We start from the raw sequence: 18,515 nt of genomic DNA, 5'->3' as shown, positions 1-18,515 counted from the left end.
GGGACTAGACTACCCCCACTCTGCCATCCTGTCTTGCCCCTATCAACACCAAAGGGACTAGCCTGTCTTGCTCTTATCAACACCACAGGGACTAGACTACCTCCACTCTGCCTTGCTGCCATACCCCAGACAACTCTACTCCTTGTGGTGTTCTTGCCACTGTCATGGTTCTTCAGTGTGTTGGTGCTAGTCTTTCTGCTTTGTCCCTTTATTGGGACTTGTGGTTTTTTCTGACACCCTTTCTGCTTGCTATGTTCCCCCTTCATTGTGCTGTAGGATGTTGATGCCACTTGTCTTGCCACTTTGCCTCTCGTGCTGCCTTCGAGGGTTCATGAAACTGTTATTGGTGCTCTCTTTTGAAGCTGTGGTGTGTTTTTGACACTCTCGCTGCTGCTTTGCACCTCTGTTAAAGCACTCTTGCCACTCCTGGTACCCCTTTGCCCCTTTACAGTGCCTTAGGCTATTCATGCCACTTTGGTGCCACTTTGCCACAGTCTAAGTACCTTGGAGCTCTTTTCCTGTTCTGATGATTGCTCCCAGAAGTTTCATCCGAATTGATAAGAAAACCCCAATTCTGCAGCCAAAAATAGGTTGCAAATACTTCTCCCATTGACTTTAATGGCAAATGAAAAATGAATGAAACTAATAAACAAATAGCTTTTTTTGCTATGAAACTAATGAAATGAATTAGGGTCCCAACGAAATGAAAAAAAACGAACCAAAACAAATTTTTTTCTTCTGCACATCCCTTCCATTTGATCTTTTTCTGCTGTCATTACTGTCCTACTCTTTAGATGCCCTCAATTCCTCCTTTGGGCTTTCATATCATTCTTTTGCTGATGAGACAGATTGATTTACTTTTTTCATTCTTCCTTTACTATTTCTCCTCTGATCTCTTTTTGTTTCTCTGCTGAAACTACTTGGATTCATCCTTGTTTTCTGGCACTTAATCCTACTAAACTGAATTTCTCTATTTTCTAGTGTCTTTTCATGTTCAAAGTCTTCCCTTTGACTTCCTTACCAAAGACACAATTCCTGTTCCTCGGAATGACTTTGCTGACAGTCTTGCTGTCATTACTAATCTATTTCTATCTCTCTTCTCCGACCCTATCATCCTGTGTTCCTTTCTACACTACCAATTTTATGATATTTATAAAATGTGCTCTTTCCTTACTTTTGAAATCTGCTAAGTTCTACACTATGCTCTCTTATCCTTTCAGATGAACTACTGTAACAGCAATCTTGTTGGCCTCCCTAATGCTATACTTCATCCATTTACAACTTCTTTAAAAAACTTCTAAACATCTATTCTTCCACGTCCCATATTATTCCTTTGCTTTAAGCCTGACATTGGTTCCCTGTTATATACTATGTCATATTTGAACTTCTCATTCTCACTCAGAAATGTATGGTTTTGTTCTTACCTACCTTTCTACTGCTCTTCTCCATTACAGTATGCCTCATTTTCTTCACTTTCTTCTCTGTCCCTCCTACTAGATAACTTCTTAGCTTTCTCCATCCTGGCACCTGCTGTCTGGAACGTACTTCTCTCACGTGTCCAGGTCACTACCCCTCTTTCTGCTTTCAGGACCAAACTCAAAGACCCCCGTCTTTTCCAAATTACTGTCCCCAATAATTAATGGCTTTTGGTAAACTGGTACACTATTCACCTTACTGTGAAACCCTTGTAAGGTCACTATATAAGATCCCTAAATAAATACAATCATTATGTGAGCATTCATGTGATAGCAGGTAGTGATACTTTGCAAGCTTAGAAAGTATAACAATAAAGAATTCTTTAGATAGATATCCCAAAATGGAGAGGACCTCTAATTCACTCTTCTTCACGTTTATATAAAACATATCCACAGTTTGCAAGGGCATAGTGGTTAGCAGTTCAATAATTAAAAAAAAAAAAAAAAGCCCTTTAAATTCTGCAATAGATAGCTGGTTCTTGGTATCCACATCCCAAGCCTCAGTTGGGTTGCCAACTGGCTCCAGATTTTCAGGACAGGTTGATCCAGTCCTGGTTTTACACACCTGCATGCAGATACTTCTAGTCTTGCTTTTCTTAGGGAATATAATAGGGAAATCAGAAAATGTCCCAACATGCAATGGGATAAAACTAGGACTGGGTCAACCTGTCCTGAAACTCTGGAGCCAGTTGGCAACCCTAAGCCTCAGGCATTGATTATGCTGAATACACAGTTTCCTTTTTCCTTTTGTTTTTGTGTGTAGGTACTGACTATTTTTTCAGCCTCCAATTACTATGAAGTTGGAAGTAACAGAGGAGCTTATGTTAAATTGGGGCCTGATCTGGTTCCTCATTTTGTGCAGTACCAAGCTAGCAAAACAACAAATAAATTGACCATGACTCAAAGGTATGACTTTTCAGCTTTGGATAAGTAGATGAGATGGATATAGTATGACATGAGAGCTCTAGATCACGCTATAATCCTATCTGCAAGAATATACAAACAACCCTTGAAAGCAACCTATATTACCTACCTATCATTTAAGAGTGAAACTATAATTGTAAAAGTAATTAAGATATATTTATTAAAAGCAATCAGGGAAATGCAGAATTAACCTAAAGTATTTAATGCACTTTGGATTCAATTATACTTATTTTATACATAAAAAGGATTAACAAAAGAAATATGCTTAGGATAACAACAGTATCTGAACAATAAGTATGAAATAAAGGATTGTAAGTGCCTAAGACATGTTATATATAAAAAAAACTTAAAGAAAAACTGCAATAAGGTGTAAGAGTGACTTCAATCCTGCTCTCATTCTCTGATTTTCAGTTCTCAAAGTTGATGTAAATCAGTGGATTATTTATCAAGGAATTGAAAACAAAGTCTCTCTCTCTCTATATATATAATTTGCATCATCTGTATGGTGGTCACTAAAAAATGCATATTTGCATTGCTTTTTAGAGTTATTTGATGCTTGATTCAATTTCCTTTGACACTCCTCGTGGTGCTCCACCCAAAATTGTCCATTAGGAATTTTAATTAAGGCCCTCATTTAATAAGCTTTTTCCCATGGACACAGAGGGTAATTTGCAAATAACCCACAGAGGAGCTGATGAAAACCAGTGCATTCAGCCGAGCACACTCTTTTACCTTTGATTGGACATGTGTTTTGGATGTGTGTCCACAACCTCTTATGCTATAAGGGGATTAGCGCGTCCAAAATGCGCATCCAACTCCCCGCGAAACTAATAGCACTCATCACATGCAAATGCATGTTGATGAGGCTATTAATAATTATTCTCCCCAGATCTAAAAAAAAAAAAAAAAAAGTGCGCCTGACCCACACATTTTTACACTCAGAAGTTAATGTCTTCCCAGAGCAGGCGTTAATTTCGGAGCAGCCCAAAAAAATGTACAGAAAAGCAGAAAATACTACTTTTCTGTACATCCTCTGACTTAATATTGTGGTGATATTAAGTTGGAGGAACCAATAGGTTTAAAATTAAAAAGTGCCGGCGGGCAGGTTAGGAAAACAGGCGCTCATAAAATTGAGCGTCCTTTTTCCTAACCCGTTGTCAGCCATCTCTCCTGGGTGCCCACTGCCAAGGAGGCATTAGGGGCGCACATTTGTCCCTAGCGCTTTCTTGGCAGTGTGACCCCTCATTTAAATACTGAAACACGCACCCAGGAGAAGGAACTGGGCACACTAGGAAAACAGATGCTTAACACTGAGCACCCGTTTTCCGAGCTCATTTATTGCATCAGTCCCCTTAGTGGTAAAATCCATGTGTATATTATACACACAGACTTTACTGAGGTTTTCAAAGCGAATTTACATGCATAGATTTGCTTTGAAGACCCCTGGCTAATTGGTGGAGTACGCGTATGAATTCTCACACAACATTATATCTGCTCCAAGCAAGGTGTAACTTGTGCACAGTAACTTAGGCACATAGAACACAATTTTCTAACAATGTACAGGGCTAATGTCTGTGAGTAGAAAGCACTCGTAGACTTTAGCCCGAATTTTCAAACTGGACTTAATGCACATCAATTCGCTTTGAAAATTTAGGACTGTGCTCGCACGGTCTTATGCGGCAAACATTTACATTGCCTTCAGAACAGGAGTAAATTGTGCAGGTACATTTGCTCATGTACTTCGGAAAATGCAAAGTACGGCATAAATGATTTCCCCACCCTAACTCCACCCCCCCCCCCCCCCCACCGGTCCAGGATAGCTATTTCTTGTGCTCATAAAAATACGGAAGACAGTTATGTGTGTACTTTTACACGTACAAACCCAGGCAATTTTCAAAAGCCCATTTGCACACATAAACCTGGGTTTTAGGTGTGTAAATGACTTTGAAAAATTGCCCCCATAGAGAGAAATTTTATAACAGCCTGTGTAGGGGATGAAGTCCACGGGAGGCCCTAATTTTCAAAACAAACTTATGAGGGTAAGTCCTCTTTGATAATTAGCAGCACCTCTGTGTGGCATAGACACTACGCATTTATACCTGTTACAGAGCAGGTGAACGATGATGCACAAGCTTTGAAAAATTTAAAGCACGCATGTGAATGATTTCCACACCCCAACTCCTCCCCTGGGATTACCTCCCTGCAGCTCACAGAAAACTACGTGCAAAATCATTTCTGCACGTCCTATTATGCCTTAAGCCCCTGAGTTTATTTTCAAAAAGAACATTTATGCATGTAGAACTGCATTTTACACATGTAAATAGTTCTGAAAATTAAAAGGAGTTACACATGTAAATGTAACATGCTATCGTAGCAAGTTTAAAAAGCCATTTTCACATGTAATGTACATGTATAAGTGAACATCCTATGGACAATTCAATGGCATGTATTGTAGCAATTTTCAAAAGCTCACTTACACGGATAAAGTGCATTTATACATGTAAATCCCAATTTTAAGCATGGACATGCTTTTTAAAATCAGGCTGTATGGGGTAGATTTTCAAACCGCGCGATTTGGCGTACTTTTGCTGGCGCATCAGGCGCAAGCAAAAAGTACGCGGGATTTTAGTAGATACGTGCGTAGCCGCTAAAATCCTGGATCAGCGCGCGCAAGGCTATCGATTCCGTATAGCCGGCGCGCGCCGAGCCGCGCAGCCTACCCCCTCTAACGCCCTCCCCTCACCTTCCCCTCATTTCCTCTACCTAACCCACCCCCCCCGGCCCTGTCTAAACCCCCCCCCCCACCTTTGTTGGGGGATTTACGCCTCCCAGAGGGAGAAGTAAATCCCCGCGTGCCAGCGGGCCGCTGGCGCGCCTAGTCGCAACCCGGGGGCGGATCCGGAGGGCGCGGCCACGCCCCCGGGCCGTCCCGGGCCATAACCACGCCCCCGGGCCCGCCCCCAAAACGCTGCCGACACGCCCTGCGGATCGGGCCCGCCCCCGACACGCCCCCCTCGGAAAACCCCGGGACTTACGCGAGTCCCGGGGTCTGCGCGCGCCGGTAGGCCTATTGAACATAGGCGCACCGGCGCGCAGGGCCCTGCTCGCCTAAATCCACCCGGATTTAGGCGAGCAGGGTTCTGAAAATCCGCCCCACTGCGTTTAAATGCTGATTCCACCTCAATCCCACCCCTTGGAACACCTCTCAAAAACCTTATGAAAATTACCCCCAGAATAGGGAAAAAGCTTTAGTAAATCGGATCATTTCACAATTTACGCTTTTCCTGCAGATGTGAAGATCAGTATGCTTTAGAATATAGTCTAGCCTCTCTGCGGGTAAAAGAATGCCTGCTCTGGAACAGCACATCTACATTTGCCTGCTGTGAAAAGTGCATATGCTCTGTAAAAAAAAGTATACTTTTCACCTCTGGGAAAAGCAGGCACATATTCAATGTGAGCCTGAGAGAGGGCGCAGTCCCGGAGTGGGGAGAGAGGTTAGAGCAGTGGGTCTATGCGCATATCTGCCTTTTTAAACCAGCCCTTCCAGATAGGCTGGAGTATACTGTTTTCTTTTGCTATTGTCTTTTTTTTATGTGTTCATGATTTTTTAATGAATATTTTTTATGTATTGTGCTGTAAATTCTTTGTGATATGTGTGGATGATAAGTCTTTTTAAATAAATAATAAATGTGAATACCTTGTGCTGCTGGCACCAACTCAGTCATACTAATTAATTCAGTGTAATAAGGCAGGATTTAACAGTGTCTCTCTGCAAGTATGTCAGTGTTCTCATTGTTAAGGGATTTAGATTCTCATTTCTCACATTCTCTCAAGCCTCTTGCTTATTATAATTCCCAGAGAAGAAAGGATGGTCAATCTCACCTTTATTAAGAGATGAGGATAAAATAAGAGCAGAAACATTAGCTCAAGAAGCCAATTCTGCATTAATAAAAACATCATATAACACTTCTTGGCAGGAATCAGATTAATAAAATCATACTAGAACACCATGCATGCACCAGCATACCTAGAGATATGCAAAGACTCTTTTAAATTGTTTAAATGTAGTTTATTCAGATATATTTTTCTTCTAGAATTAGCAGAGTGGAGGAGTCAGCCTTGCAAGCTCTAAGGGAAAAATTGTTTTCTCACAAGTCCGAACTCATTAACACATTCAAGTGCTATGACAGGCATCAGACTGGTGAGTGGGAAAAAAACTCCACATTTTAACATACATTACATCATTTTCAACAAATTTGTTTTCCCAAGAAGCACCAAATGGGAGAAACTCTACTGAAAAGTTCACACAAAGGGGTAGATTTTTAAACATACACACGTTCGTCCATGTGCGCGCACTACCCGACGCATACACATGGATGCGCGATTTTATAACATGCGCGCTGGCACATGCCAGCATATGCATGTTATAAAATCTGGGACAGTGTGCGCAAAGGGGGTGGAATAATGCAATTTTTGCGTGGCAACGCATCACAGCCTTCCTCAGATCCCTCCCAGTCCGCTCCAATTAAGGAGCAAACTGGGAAGGAACTTCCCTACCCCTACTCTAACATCCCTTCCCCTTCCCCTATCCTAGCTACCCGTTTTTTTTATTTTACCTTTTGCTCCTCAACAGGAGCAGTAGCAAGTTGCGCGTACCGGCAGAGTACGCAGGATTTCAATAGATACGCGTGTATCCATTAAAATCCAGGGTCGGCGCGCGCACGGCTGCCCAAAATCGTCAGCCTGCGAGCGCCGAGCCGCGCAGCCTGCCTCCGTTCCCTCCGAGGCCGCTCCGAAATCGGAGCGACCTTGGAGGGAACTTTCCTTCGCCCTCCCCCCACCTTCCCCTCCCTTTCCCTACTTAACCCACCCCCCCCCTCCCCGGCCCTATCTAAACCTCCCCCCTACCTCTATCACGAAAGTTACGCCTGCTTGAAGCAGGCGTAACTTTGCACGCGCCGGGCCGGCTGCCGTGCTCCATGTTCAGATCCAGGGGCTGGTCCAGGGGCCGCTGTCACGCCCCCGGCCGGAACCACGCCCCCAGACACGCCCCCGAAACACCACATCACTCCCGACACGCCCCCGAAATGCCGCATCACTCCCGGCACGCCCCCCCTGACACGCCCCTCCATGCAAGCCCCGGGACTTAGGCTCGGCGTGGGCAGGGGGCGTTTGGGGTAGGTTGTGTATCTTATAAGTCAAGAACCATCCTTAAAATATGAAAATAATCCAATGATTTATTAAGGACAAAGACATGTTCAAAAAATTGAAAGGCTTAACATGTAATCCCCTCTCACGGACCATGTTTCACTAGGGCTACGTCAAGAGGGACTTCAATCTAAAACAACTTGTAATCAGATCCCAACAAAGGTGAAAATCAGCAGCAAGCATACATACCTGAGATAAGAGCATACATACCTGAAATAGAGTGAACTATAAACATGAGTATCAGACTGTCACAAATATTTAGAGAGATTTTTTTTTTAAACAAGAGCATAAGATAAAAACATAAGATATGCCATACTGGGTCAGACCAAGGGTCCATCAAGCCCAGTATCCTGTTTCCAACAGTGGCCAATCCAAGTCACAAGTACCTGGCAAGTACCCAAACATTAGATAAATCACAAGCTACTACTGCTTATTAATTACCGTAATAGAAGTTTATGGATTTTTCCTCTAGGAACTTATACAAATCTTTTTTAAACCCAGTTACACTAACTGCTATAACCACATTCTCTGGCAAAGAATTCCAGAGCTTAACTATGCGCTGACTGAAAAAGAATTTACACAACAGATAAAACCGCGTATAAAGACAGGAAGAACCTTAAAAAAAAAGATAGGTGCCAGAAGTACATCTGACATGAAACAAATCAGAAAAGCAGTATAAAGAACCAATGGGAACAAGGACACCCTCTTATATTGTGGGAAATGTTGGGAAATGTTGGGAAAGCCACTGCTGGTTGCAAGCAAGAAGGATTGGATCTGTTCTTTGGGATCCTGCCGGATACTTGTGACATGTGGGCCAATGTAATAAAACCTGTGCTAAAACTGGAGTTAGCTGTTAGCATGGGTTTTATTTTATGTGCGTGCTAAAATTGGTGGTCCCCGCAGGATGCAGCAAGCTAATGATATGCAAATAGATCACGTGCAAAAAAAAAAAAAGCACATTAAACTGAAAAAGTGCATTTTTTTTTTACCCTTGGCCTTTTTGCATGACAATCCATTCTGAAAAAAAAAAAAAGTTCCCTGATGTGGCTTAGCCAACCATGTGGGTCAGTCCTGGCAAATTCTCCCTCCCTCTCCAACACATAAAATTGCTACCAGCTCTGGCCAGGCACTCCGGGTCCAAATTCTCCATTCCTCCTTCCCACCTTAGTCCAGTGGTAGTCATCCTTCTCCAACCCCATTATACTCTGCCTGGAAAAAAATAACCATGCCACAGAACTGAAGGCCGTCCCACCTCTCCTCCCAGTACCCTCTGCCGGAAAAGACTCCTCCCAGCAGCGCTACTCCATCACCAATCCCCTTTCAGAGGCTGTTCTTTTAGAATTCTTAAAAGGGGATTGGTCCTTCCACTAACATGAGTCAATGAAAGGATCAATCAGAGAGCAGTGAGGGAGTAGCTCTCCCAGGAGGGGAAGGGGGACTGTTTTCAAGTTCCATAGCAGGATTATTTTTCCCAAGGAGAGCATAATGGATTTGGAGGAGGACAAATATCGCTGGAGTGAAGTGAGAGGGAGGTCCAAAGGACCTGGAGTGCCTGAGCAGTTGGGAGCAGTTTTACGCAGGGAGGAAAGAGGGAGTTGCTAATCCAGCCCATGAGAAGTTTATCGCCTGCCTCTATGCAGGCGTTAAATTTCTCATGGTAGTAGGAGACACACTAGGCAGCCTCCCCACTAGCGCTCCTCCTTGCATTGCAGGATAACACCTAATTAGACTATTACCTTGCAATTTGCATGCACTCACACTAAGCTTGCTGTTGGGAGGTTTTTTTTAGTGTTTTTTTGGCACTAAAGTCCTTTTTACATACCAGGGCTACATTAGTGCCAAAAAACTTGCAGTACAACGCAAGTAAAAATCCTGCAGTTGGCTTAGTGCTGCTTATTACATCGGCTCCATGGACGGGCCAATATTATAGACAGGATGCTGGGCTTAATAGACCTGTTTTTGGACCTAGTGTGGCATTTCTTCTGTACTGTTTTTACATCCACTACCTTCACTGGGAGGGGCTCGTTTGCATCCATCTCCTTTTCTGTGAAGAAAATCTTTCTGATGTTACTCATAAGTCTGCCCCACTCGGAGCTTCATGCTGAGACCTCTAGGTTTTATCATTTTCTTTCTGCTGGACAAGAATTGCTTTTTGCGCATTATTTATACTTTTGGTGGATTTGAATGTCTCTTAAGTCCCCCATCTCTCCTTTCCGATATACATCTTTCCTCTCTGGACCCTTAAGTCTCATCTCCCCCTTCCCCAACCCCCCCCCCCCCCCTTCCCCAATGGGGTAAAGCCAGATTCAGCTTGTCCTGTATAAGGCCTATTGGCAACTGGAGTTAAGATATAAAATATATTTTAGTTGTTGTGGATCTCTTCTAAGTTGTTGTCATGATCCATCATTTATGACATTTTAGTTTTAAAGAAATTTTATAAACATGAAATAATCCAAAATGATTGCTAGGAAATGGGAAATAAAAATATAGCACCGCTTGGAAGGATTTATGAATTAAGGGCTTAATCCTTTCTTTACCTGCAATAGGAACCTCCTAGTAGAATATATTTGGTGACTTTTTTTTTTTTTTTATCATACAGGTGTCATCACATTAAGTGACTGGGCAACTGCTCTGGAATGTGTTTTGCATTTGGGATTACCCTGGCGAATGCTAAGACCACAGCTCGTACATAGCATGCCTGATGGGATGCTGAACTACATCTCCTGGTTTGATGAACTGGCAATACCACACCCAATCCAAGAGGTATTTTCTGATATTTAGTGCTCTGTGATTTTGCAAGAAATAATGCAAAAATGTACACTTAATTCAGTTCATGCAAAAAAATTAAGCTGACAATAATTTGTATGAACTCACTGCTGACGTGGTAAATGATTTTCAAATATGGGCCTTGTAAATTGAAATCTTTGTACTCTTATTCAAAGTATGATTTCATTCCAGAAGAATATTTGTTTTGAGCGTCACTGTGCTATTGGTTTTTTAACTGCTGCTGTGTTGACCTATTTTGTTTTATTTTTAGGTGGGAAAAAAAGTAAGTTTTTCATTAAAAAAAAAATGGTTGGTGATATTTTCTTACACTTTTTGCAACTATACTTTGAATGAAAACAGCAGTCATTTGTCAGCTTGGATAAGAGAAATGGAGACATATGGGGCTATCTCCGGCTTTAAAATAAATATGGATAAATCTGAGATCTTGGATATTTCTTTAGATGTGGAATTAACTAATTTACTGAGATCAAAGTTCTCATTTAAATGGCCACAAAAGTGCTTAAAATATTTGAGGGTACACATCTGCTCTGATCCAGAGAATTTGTTTTCACTGAATTATCCTTCAGGGATATCCAATGATTGTCGAGATCTGGATATATGGGAACGGTATATTATAATCTTTCCTGGTTTGGAAGGATTGCTACTATTAAAATGAATGTCTTTCCTAGGTTCTCCTGTCTTTTACAAATATTGTCTATTTCAATTGCAGAAACATGTCTTTAGCTTTATTTGGAGAAGGAGACCGCCAAGAGTAGCACAAAGAATTCTATATTTGCCTAAAATTGCAGGTGGCCTAGGTGTTCCTAATTAAAAAAAAATACTATGCAGTGGCTCAGATGGGGGCCGTTGTAGATTGGTATTTGCAAAATAATTCTAAACCCTGGGCAGATGTGGAACAGGCTATTGTGAGGGATGTTCCAATTAAATCACAGTTTTGGTTACCCAGGAAACTTTGAATCTTACCGGTTCATATTTCTCCATATACTCAATTTACGATGAAGATCTGGGATAGCTGGAAAGATCACTGGTGGGGCGTAGAGAGGTTTTTTTTAAAGACTACTTTAGGTTTTAATAGAGATTTTCCTCTTAGACTTCACTCAGTTTTATTAGTTGGGATAGTTTAGGCTTATGGTCTTTGGAGCGTCTCTGGGTTAACGATTCCCCTGTTGTTTTTGCGGTATTTAGGGACAAATATAATCTTGTTGATTCAGCTATGTCATTATATGAAATCTACACAAGCTGGTTTGGCACTTTCTAAAGGCAAATCGTTTATGGAAGGGTTGTGTGATGGTAATGGGAAGATTAACAGGATAATGTCTAATATATATAAGAATCTAATTGGAGAGTCACCAGCTAAGTTGAAGCATATAATGTCTTGAAAAGCTGATCTGGGAGCAACTTTGGAGGATATCTGGCATCTATGCTTTATTTCAGTCAGTAAAAGTTCCATTTCATCACTTTTGGTAGAAAATGGATATAAAGTTTTGTACTGCTATTTGACTCCAGAGAGGCTTCATAAAATTTATAATAATGGTACTCCAGATTGTTGGAGACAATGTGGTGCTTTGGAGTCTATGATCCTCATCTGGTAGGAATATTCTAAAGTGACAAGTTTTTGGGATGATATACTTAATTTAATGCCCTCTTGCCCGCTTACCTCATGGGGTGTTCCTGGGTTCAGGACCAGCCTGGCAGGAGCCCCCCTAGTGCAGACTCCATCGGTCCTCATGTTCTTGGCACCTGGTGCCTCCACCTGGGAAGAAGTTGTTAGTGGATGAGATTTCCCTCCCTTCACCCCCAGGAAAACAAATGGGACTGTGAACAAGGCTGGCAGTAAGAACAAATATATACAGGTTTATTAGACTAAACAAGCATATACATTTCCTCATGCCTGTGTCCACTGCTATTAGGATGTCAAGCAGCACCTTCTATGCTCGTGGTTAGTAGTCTTGGTCTACACAACTATATACATTTCTACAAGGTAGCAAGTACATTTAATATTTGGCAATTTGGCAGTATACCACCATATAGAATAGAGGGGACCTTGTGGGTTCCCACTTACTCAAGCATTATTATCCTCCCCCTTTTTCCCCAGTCTCATCCAAGTGAACCGATGCAACTGGGCTGGTGGGCAGTGTTGGCCTGGGGGGGGGGGGGGGGGGGCTCTGTCTCCTTATGCTCCACTGAGAGGTTCTTGCCAATGCCAACTGTTGCGACCATCACGTCCCGACAGCTTCACTCCACCGACCTTTCCTTTTCTGCGACTCCTCCAGCTCCTCATAGATGCCTGGCTGCCATGGCGTCTGTCTGCCGTCCTCTCCGGCGTCCCCGGACCAGCTTGGGCGCTGCCTTCCGCCATGCTCTCCAGGTACCTTAGGACGTGCGCGCTACACGGCCCTCATTCTTATTTCCTCATTCGTGCATTCCTCAGGGGCGTCCCCCTGTGATGACGTCATGCTGCCCGGATATTTAAGCCTACTGTTTATTGCTAGCCGTTGAGTTAGCAAGGGTAATCTTACGGATAGGATTCGCTCTCCGTACCCAGCTACTCTGCCTTCCAACTTCCATTGGACTCTTCCTGCTAATGGGGTACCTGCTCCTCGGGGGCCTCTTTGCTTCTGTCAGGTCGCTATCAGGTAACCGGTACTCGCTCCTCGAGGGCCCATGTTCCCTGACTTGCTGCCTGTACCCATCTCCTCTTCTACTTGGAAGAATTCGCTACAGACGCCATTCGCTACAGAGTACTGCTAACATCCACTCCTCAGAGCTGTCTCCCTGAAACCAGGTACTCGCTCCTCGAGGGCCTGCCTCCGTTCTAGCGCCAGTGCCATCTCTTACATGGAACCGCTGTATGAGTACTTTCCCAACAAGTCTCTCTACCTCCAGGGATCTGGTACTTGCTCCTCGAGGGCCAGCTCTCCCTATCTCAGGGCTTCTCCATATTTGGGACTCTGTGAATGTTCTATTGTGCTCACTTTCTCAGTTCTCTCCACTGTAGCATTGCTACCAGAGAAACTGCTGTTCCAGCGCCTTGGGGATTACTAGCCCAGCCGGGCTACATCTTCTACTCACTTCTGCCACCTCTGGTGGCTTCTCAAACTCTCTAAATAAAGAACTATCTGTGTGTCCAGAGCTGAGCCTGACCTGTGGCCCCTCATGGGACTTCCCCCGTGGACATGGTCAGCTGCCACAGTGTCCAAGGGTCCACCCAAACCTCACTAATTATAACAGATTGCTAACTCCATGGATCCGGCACAGCTCAATGCCTTGCAGGCCATTCCCCGCCTGGCCCTGCGCATTGCTGAACAACAAGACGCATTGGAGAAACTCACTTCTGCGTTCCATCAGCAGCACAGAAGAATCAAAGCGCTGCTTCCAGTAATGAAGGTCAGTTACCTGAAGTAACTATAAAGACTATGGCACCTCTGGCTGCTCCAGATCGTTTCTCTGGAGAGATTCAAAGAACTAGAGGTTTCCTAAATCAGTGCTGCATGCATTTTGCATTACAGCCTTCTCACTTCCCCACAGCCTACGCCAAGACTACTTATATTCTATCTTATCTTGATGGAAGGACCTTCTCTTGGGCCTCAATGCTGTGGGAACGTAAGGATCCAATTCTGCAGGATATTGACGGATTTCTGGATATATTTAAATCCATTTTTGATGATCCTGCTCGAGTGACTGTTGCTGGTTCTGCTCTGGTGGACCTGAAGCAAGGCAACCGACCACTTGCTGATTTTGCAATAGAGTTCAAAACTCTTGTTACTGAATTAAGCTGGGATTCCAAATGTCTGAAAACCCTCTTCTTCAGAGGTCTGGATACTCGCTTGAAGGATGAGCTGGCCGCTCGTGAGACACCTGACTTGCTGGATGAACTAGTGGCTTTGGCTACTAGAATTGACCACTGGCTTCATGACAAGGTAAAAGAACTCAAGTCTAGTAAAAGACCAGTTCAGAGGGAGGTTCATGCTAAACCTGCAATTCAGATGGTTCCAGCAATACCAGTCGCCAGTGGAGAGGAACCGATGCAACTTGGTCGCAGTCACCTGACTTCACAAGAGAAAAGACTTCGGAAGAGCCATGGCCTGTGTATGCACTGTGGACAAGGTGGTCACAATGTCCCAACATGCCCAATTCATCTGGGATATGGACGGGCCTAAGCTCTGCAGGAGGACTGTTCTTAGGCCTTACCATGTCCTCTCCTCCGCTCTCTCTCCCAGTATACCTGAACTGCGGACCGTCCAAAATTCAAACTCTTGCCCTGGTGGATTCAGGGGCAGGAGGCAACTTTATACTTCGACGCCTAGTGGAACATTTGAGGATTCCCCTCTTCGCTTTGAAGATTCCACTGCTCTTATCTATCCATGGAGAGCCTTTGCCGGGTGATGTGATCCGTCGCACTGAACCGGTAACTCTCCGTACCGCAGCCCTCCATACTGAGTTGATTTCCTTCTTTGTGTTAGAGAAGGCCATGCACCCTATCGTTCTGGGGTTAGCCTGGTTGCAAGCGCATCAGCCTCAATTCAACTGGGCCACCTTGGATCTCTCCCGCTGGGGCCCAGGTTATCATGGCAAGTGCCTTAAGGAGGTTTCTCCTGTCCTCTGCATGCCTACAACTTCAGTGATGCCAGGACTGCCGCCTCAATATGCATCTTTCAGTGATGTGTTCTCTAAAGAAGCTGCTGACATCCTTCCTCCACAGAGGTCTTATGACTGTGCCATAAGGCTGAAACCGAACACTGAACCTCCTAAAGGATGTGTCTATCCACTCTTTGTAAAAGAGAATAAGGCTATGTCTGAGTACATTGAGGAGAATTTACAGAAAGGATTCATTAGACCATCGAAGCCTCCAGCCGGCGCAGGCTTCTTCTTTGTGGGGAAAAAGGACAGTACCTTACATCCTTGTATCGACTATCAAGGACTGAACGAGATCACGATCAAAGATTGATATCCCCTGCCTTTAATCTCGGAGCTGTTCGACCGGCTTCAAGGTGCCAAGATATTCTCGAAACTTGACCTGAAGGGAGCCTATAACTTAGTTCGCATTCGCAGTGGCAACGAATGAAAAACAGCCTTCAACACTCGAGATGGTCATTTTGAGTACTTAGTAATGCCCTTCGGCCTGTGCAATGCACCCGCTGTGTTCCAGAACATGATGAACGGCATCTTGCGGGACCTATTGTACAAGAGTGACGTAGTGTTACCTAGATGATATCCTGATATTTTCTCAGGACTTGTCTACTCATCTAGAGGACATCAAACAAGTACTACAAAGACTTTGAGAACATCGGCTCTACGCCAAGCTATCCAAGTGTGAATTCCATAAGGACTCTGTGCCTTTTCTTGGCTACATTGTGTCTAAAGATGGCTTCCAGATGGATCCCCCAAAATTAGAGAGTATTAAAAATTAGTCCCAACCTACCAGCCTGAAGGCCCTGAGATGATTTTTGGGGTTCACTAATTACTATAAAAGCTTTATAAAGAACTATTCTTCTTTAACTGTGCCCTTAACTGCAATGACCTGGAAAGGGGCCAACGCTTCTAAATGGTCTGCGGAGGCCATATCCGCGTTCGAGAATTTAAAGACTGCCTTTTCCACTGAACCATGCCTGCATCATCCAGACCCCGACAAACCATTCATCGTGGAGGCCGATGCTTCTGATTCGGTGTGGGGGCTGTATTGAGCCAAACTGGAGACTCCAAATCCTTATGTCCCTGCTTCTTCTTCTTGCAATGTTTCTCTCCGGCAGAGAAGAATTATGGGATCGAAGATAAAGAGCTCCTGGCTATTGAGTTGGCATTCGAGGAATGGCGGCCTTGGCTCGAAGGTGCTCAACATCAAATTACCGTGTTTATGGACCATAAAAATCTAGAGTATCTCTGCCATGCGCAACATCTTAACCATAGACAAGCCAGATGATCCTTATTTTTTAACCATTTTGACTTCGTGCTCAAATATCGCCCCGGAGACAAGAATACCAGAGCTGATGCCTTGTCATGCTCCTTTCTCTCGGAGGATGTTCCAGAAGAACCTCAGCACATTATCGACCCGAAGAAAGTCATCTTGGTGGCTACTCATACTGTGCCTGCTGGTAAAACCATTGTGCCTAAAAACCTCAGGAAGAAAGTGCTCTATTGGGTGCACGATTCCAAGCTGGCTGGCCATCCTGGTCAACGCTGTACCCTGCTGAAGCTCCAGAAGTATTATTGGTGGCCAACTATCAAGGAAGATACACTCTCCTAAGTAGCATCTTGTGCCAACTGTGCCAAGCACAAACCTACTTCTGGCCAACCGTGGGGATTGCTGCAACCGCTTCCAGTTCCGGAACAGCCCTGGACGCATATCATAAGAAGAAAGAAGAAGAAAAATGCCATACTGGGTCAGACCAAGGGTCCATCAAGCCCAGCATCCTGTTTCCAACAGTGGCCAATCCAGGCCATAAGAACCTGGCAAGTACCCAAAAACTAAGTCTATTCCATGTTACCATTGCTAATGGCAGTGGCTATTCTCTAAGTGAACTTAATAGCAGGTAATGGACTTCTCCTCCAAGAACTTATCCAATCCTTTTTTAAACACAGCTATACTAAATGCACTAACCACATCCTCTGGCAACAAATTCCAGAGTTTAATTGTGCGTTGAGTAAAAAAGAACTTTCTCTGATTAGTTTTAAATGTGTCCCATGCTAACTTCATGGAGTGCCCCCTAGTCTTTCTACTATCCGAAAGAGTAAATAACAGATTCACATCTACCCATTCTAGACCTCTCATGATTTTAAACACCTCTATCATATCCCCCCTCAGTCATCTCTTCTCTAAGCTGAAAAGTCCTAACCTCTTTAGTCTTTCCTCATAGGGGAGTTGTTCCATTCCCCTTATCATTTTGGTAGCCCTTCTCTGTACCTTCTCCATCGAAATTATATCTTTTTTGAGATGCGGCGACCAGAATTGTACACAGTGGGGTAGATTTTCAGAGCCCTGCTCGCCTAAATCCGCCCAAAACCGGGCGGATTTAGGCGAGCAGGGCCCTGCGCGCCGGGAAGCCTATTTTACATAGGCCTCCCGGCGCGCGCAGAGCCCCGGGACTCGCGTAAGTCCCGGGGTTCTCGGAGGGGGGCGTGTCGGGGGCGTGTCGGGGGGCGGGCCCGGTCGTCGCGGCGTTCCGGGGGCGTGTCGGCAGCGTTTTGGGGGCGGGTACGGGGCGTGGCTACGGCCCGGGGGCGTGGCCGCGCCCTCCGTACCCGCCCCCAGGTCGCGGCCCGGCGCGCAGCAGGCCCGCTGGCGCGCGGGGATTTACGTCTCCCTCCGGGAGGCGTAAATCCCCCGACAAAGGTAAGGGGGGGGTGTAGACAGGGCCGGGCGGGTGGGTTAGGTAGGGGAAGGGAGGGGAAGGTGAGGGGAGGGCAAAGGAAAGTTCCCTCCAAGGCCGCTCCGATTTCGGAGCGGCCTTGGAGGGAACGGGGGGAGGTAGCGCGGCTCGGCGCGCGCAGGCTATACAAAATCGATAGCCTTGCGCGCGCCGATCCAGGATTTTAGTGGATACGCGCGGCTCCGCGCGTATCTACTAAAATCCAGCGTACTTTTGTTTGCGCCTGGAGCGCAAACAAAAGTAGGCTGTTCGCGCTCGTCTGAAAATCTACCCCAGTATTCAAAGTGCGGTCTCACCATGGAGTGATACAGAGGCATTATGACATTTTCCGTTTTGTTCACCATTCCCTTTCTAATAGTTCCCAACATTCTGTTTGCTTTTTTGACTGCCGCAGCACACTGAACCGACGATTTCAATGTGTTATCCACTATGACACCTAGATCTCTTTCTTGAGTTGTAGCACCTAATATGGAACCCAACATTGTGTAATTACAGCATGGGTTATTTTTCTCTATATGCATCACCTTGCACTTATCCACATTAAATTTCATCTGCCATTTGGATGCCCAATTTTCCAGTCTCACAAGGTCTTCCTGCAATTTATCACAATCTGCTTGTGATTTAACTACTCTGAACAATTTTGTGTCATCTGCAAATTTGATTATCTCACTCATCGAATTTATTTCCAGTTCATTTATCGCTACTGACTTTGTAGTTGATCTTCCCCTCTCTGGAGGTATGAATACCATTTGGG

At 44.5% G+C, this 18,515-nt stretch overlaps 1 protein-coding gene across 1 annotated transcript in view; it reads left to right on the top strand.

Moving 5' to 3' along the window:
* PPEF2 (protein phosphatase with EF-hand domain 2) overlaps positions 1-18,515 on the top strand; it is a 93,737-nt gene that overhangs the window by 55,248 nt on the left and 19,974 nt on the right. Inside the window, exons 11-13 of the mRNA XM_029609819.1 lie at positions 2,239-2,381; positions 6,494-6,600; positions 10,207-10,370. Coding sequence (XP_029465679.1) covers positions 2,239-2,381; positions 6,494-6,600; positions 10,207-10,370 — 414 coding nt within the window. The remainder of the gene's footprint in view (positions 1-2,238; positions 2,382-6,493; positions 6,601-10,206; positions 10,371-18,515) is intronic.

The sequence above is a fragment of the Rhinatrema bivittatum genome, chromosome 1 (genome assembly GCF_901001135.1).
Source record: "Rhinatrema bivittatum chromosome 1, aRhiBiv1.1, whole genome shotgun sequence".
Taxonomy (NCBI): Eukaryota; Metazoa; Chordata; class Amphibia; order Gymnophiona; family Rhinatrematidae; genus Rhinatrema; species Rhinatrema bivittatum.
The sequence above is the reverse complement of the archived record's forward strand: the minus strand, read 5'-3'. Positions and strand labels throughout refer to the sequence as shown.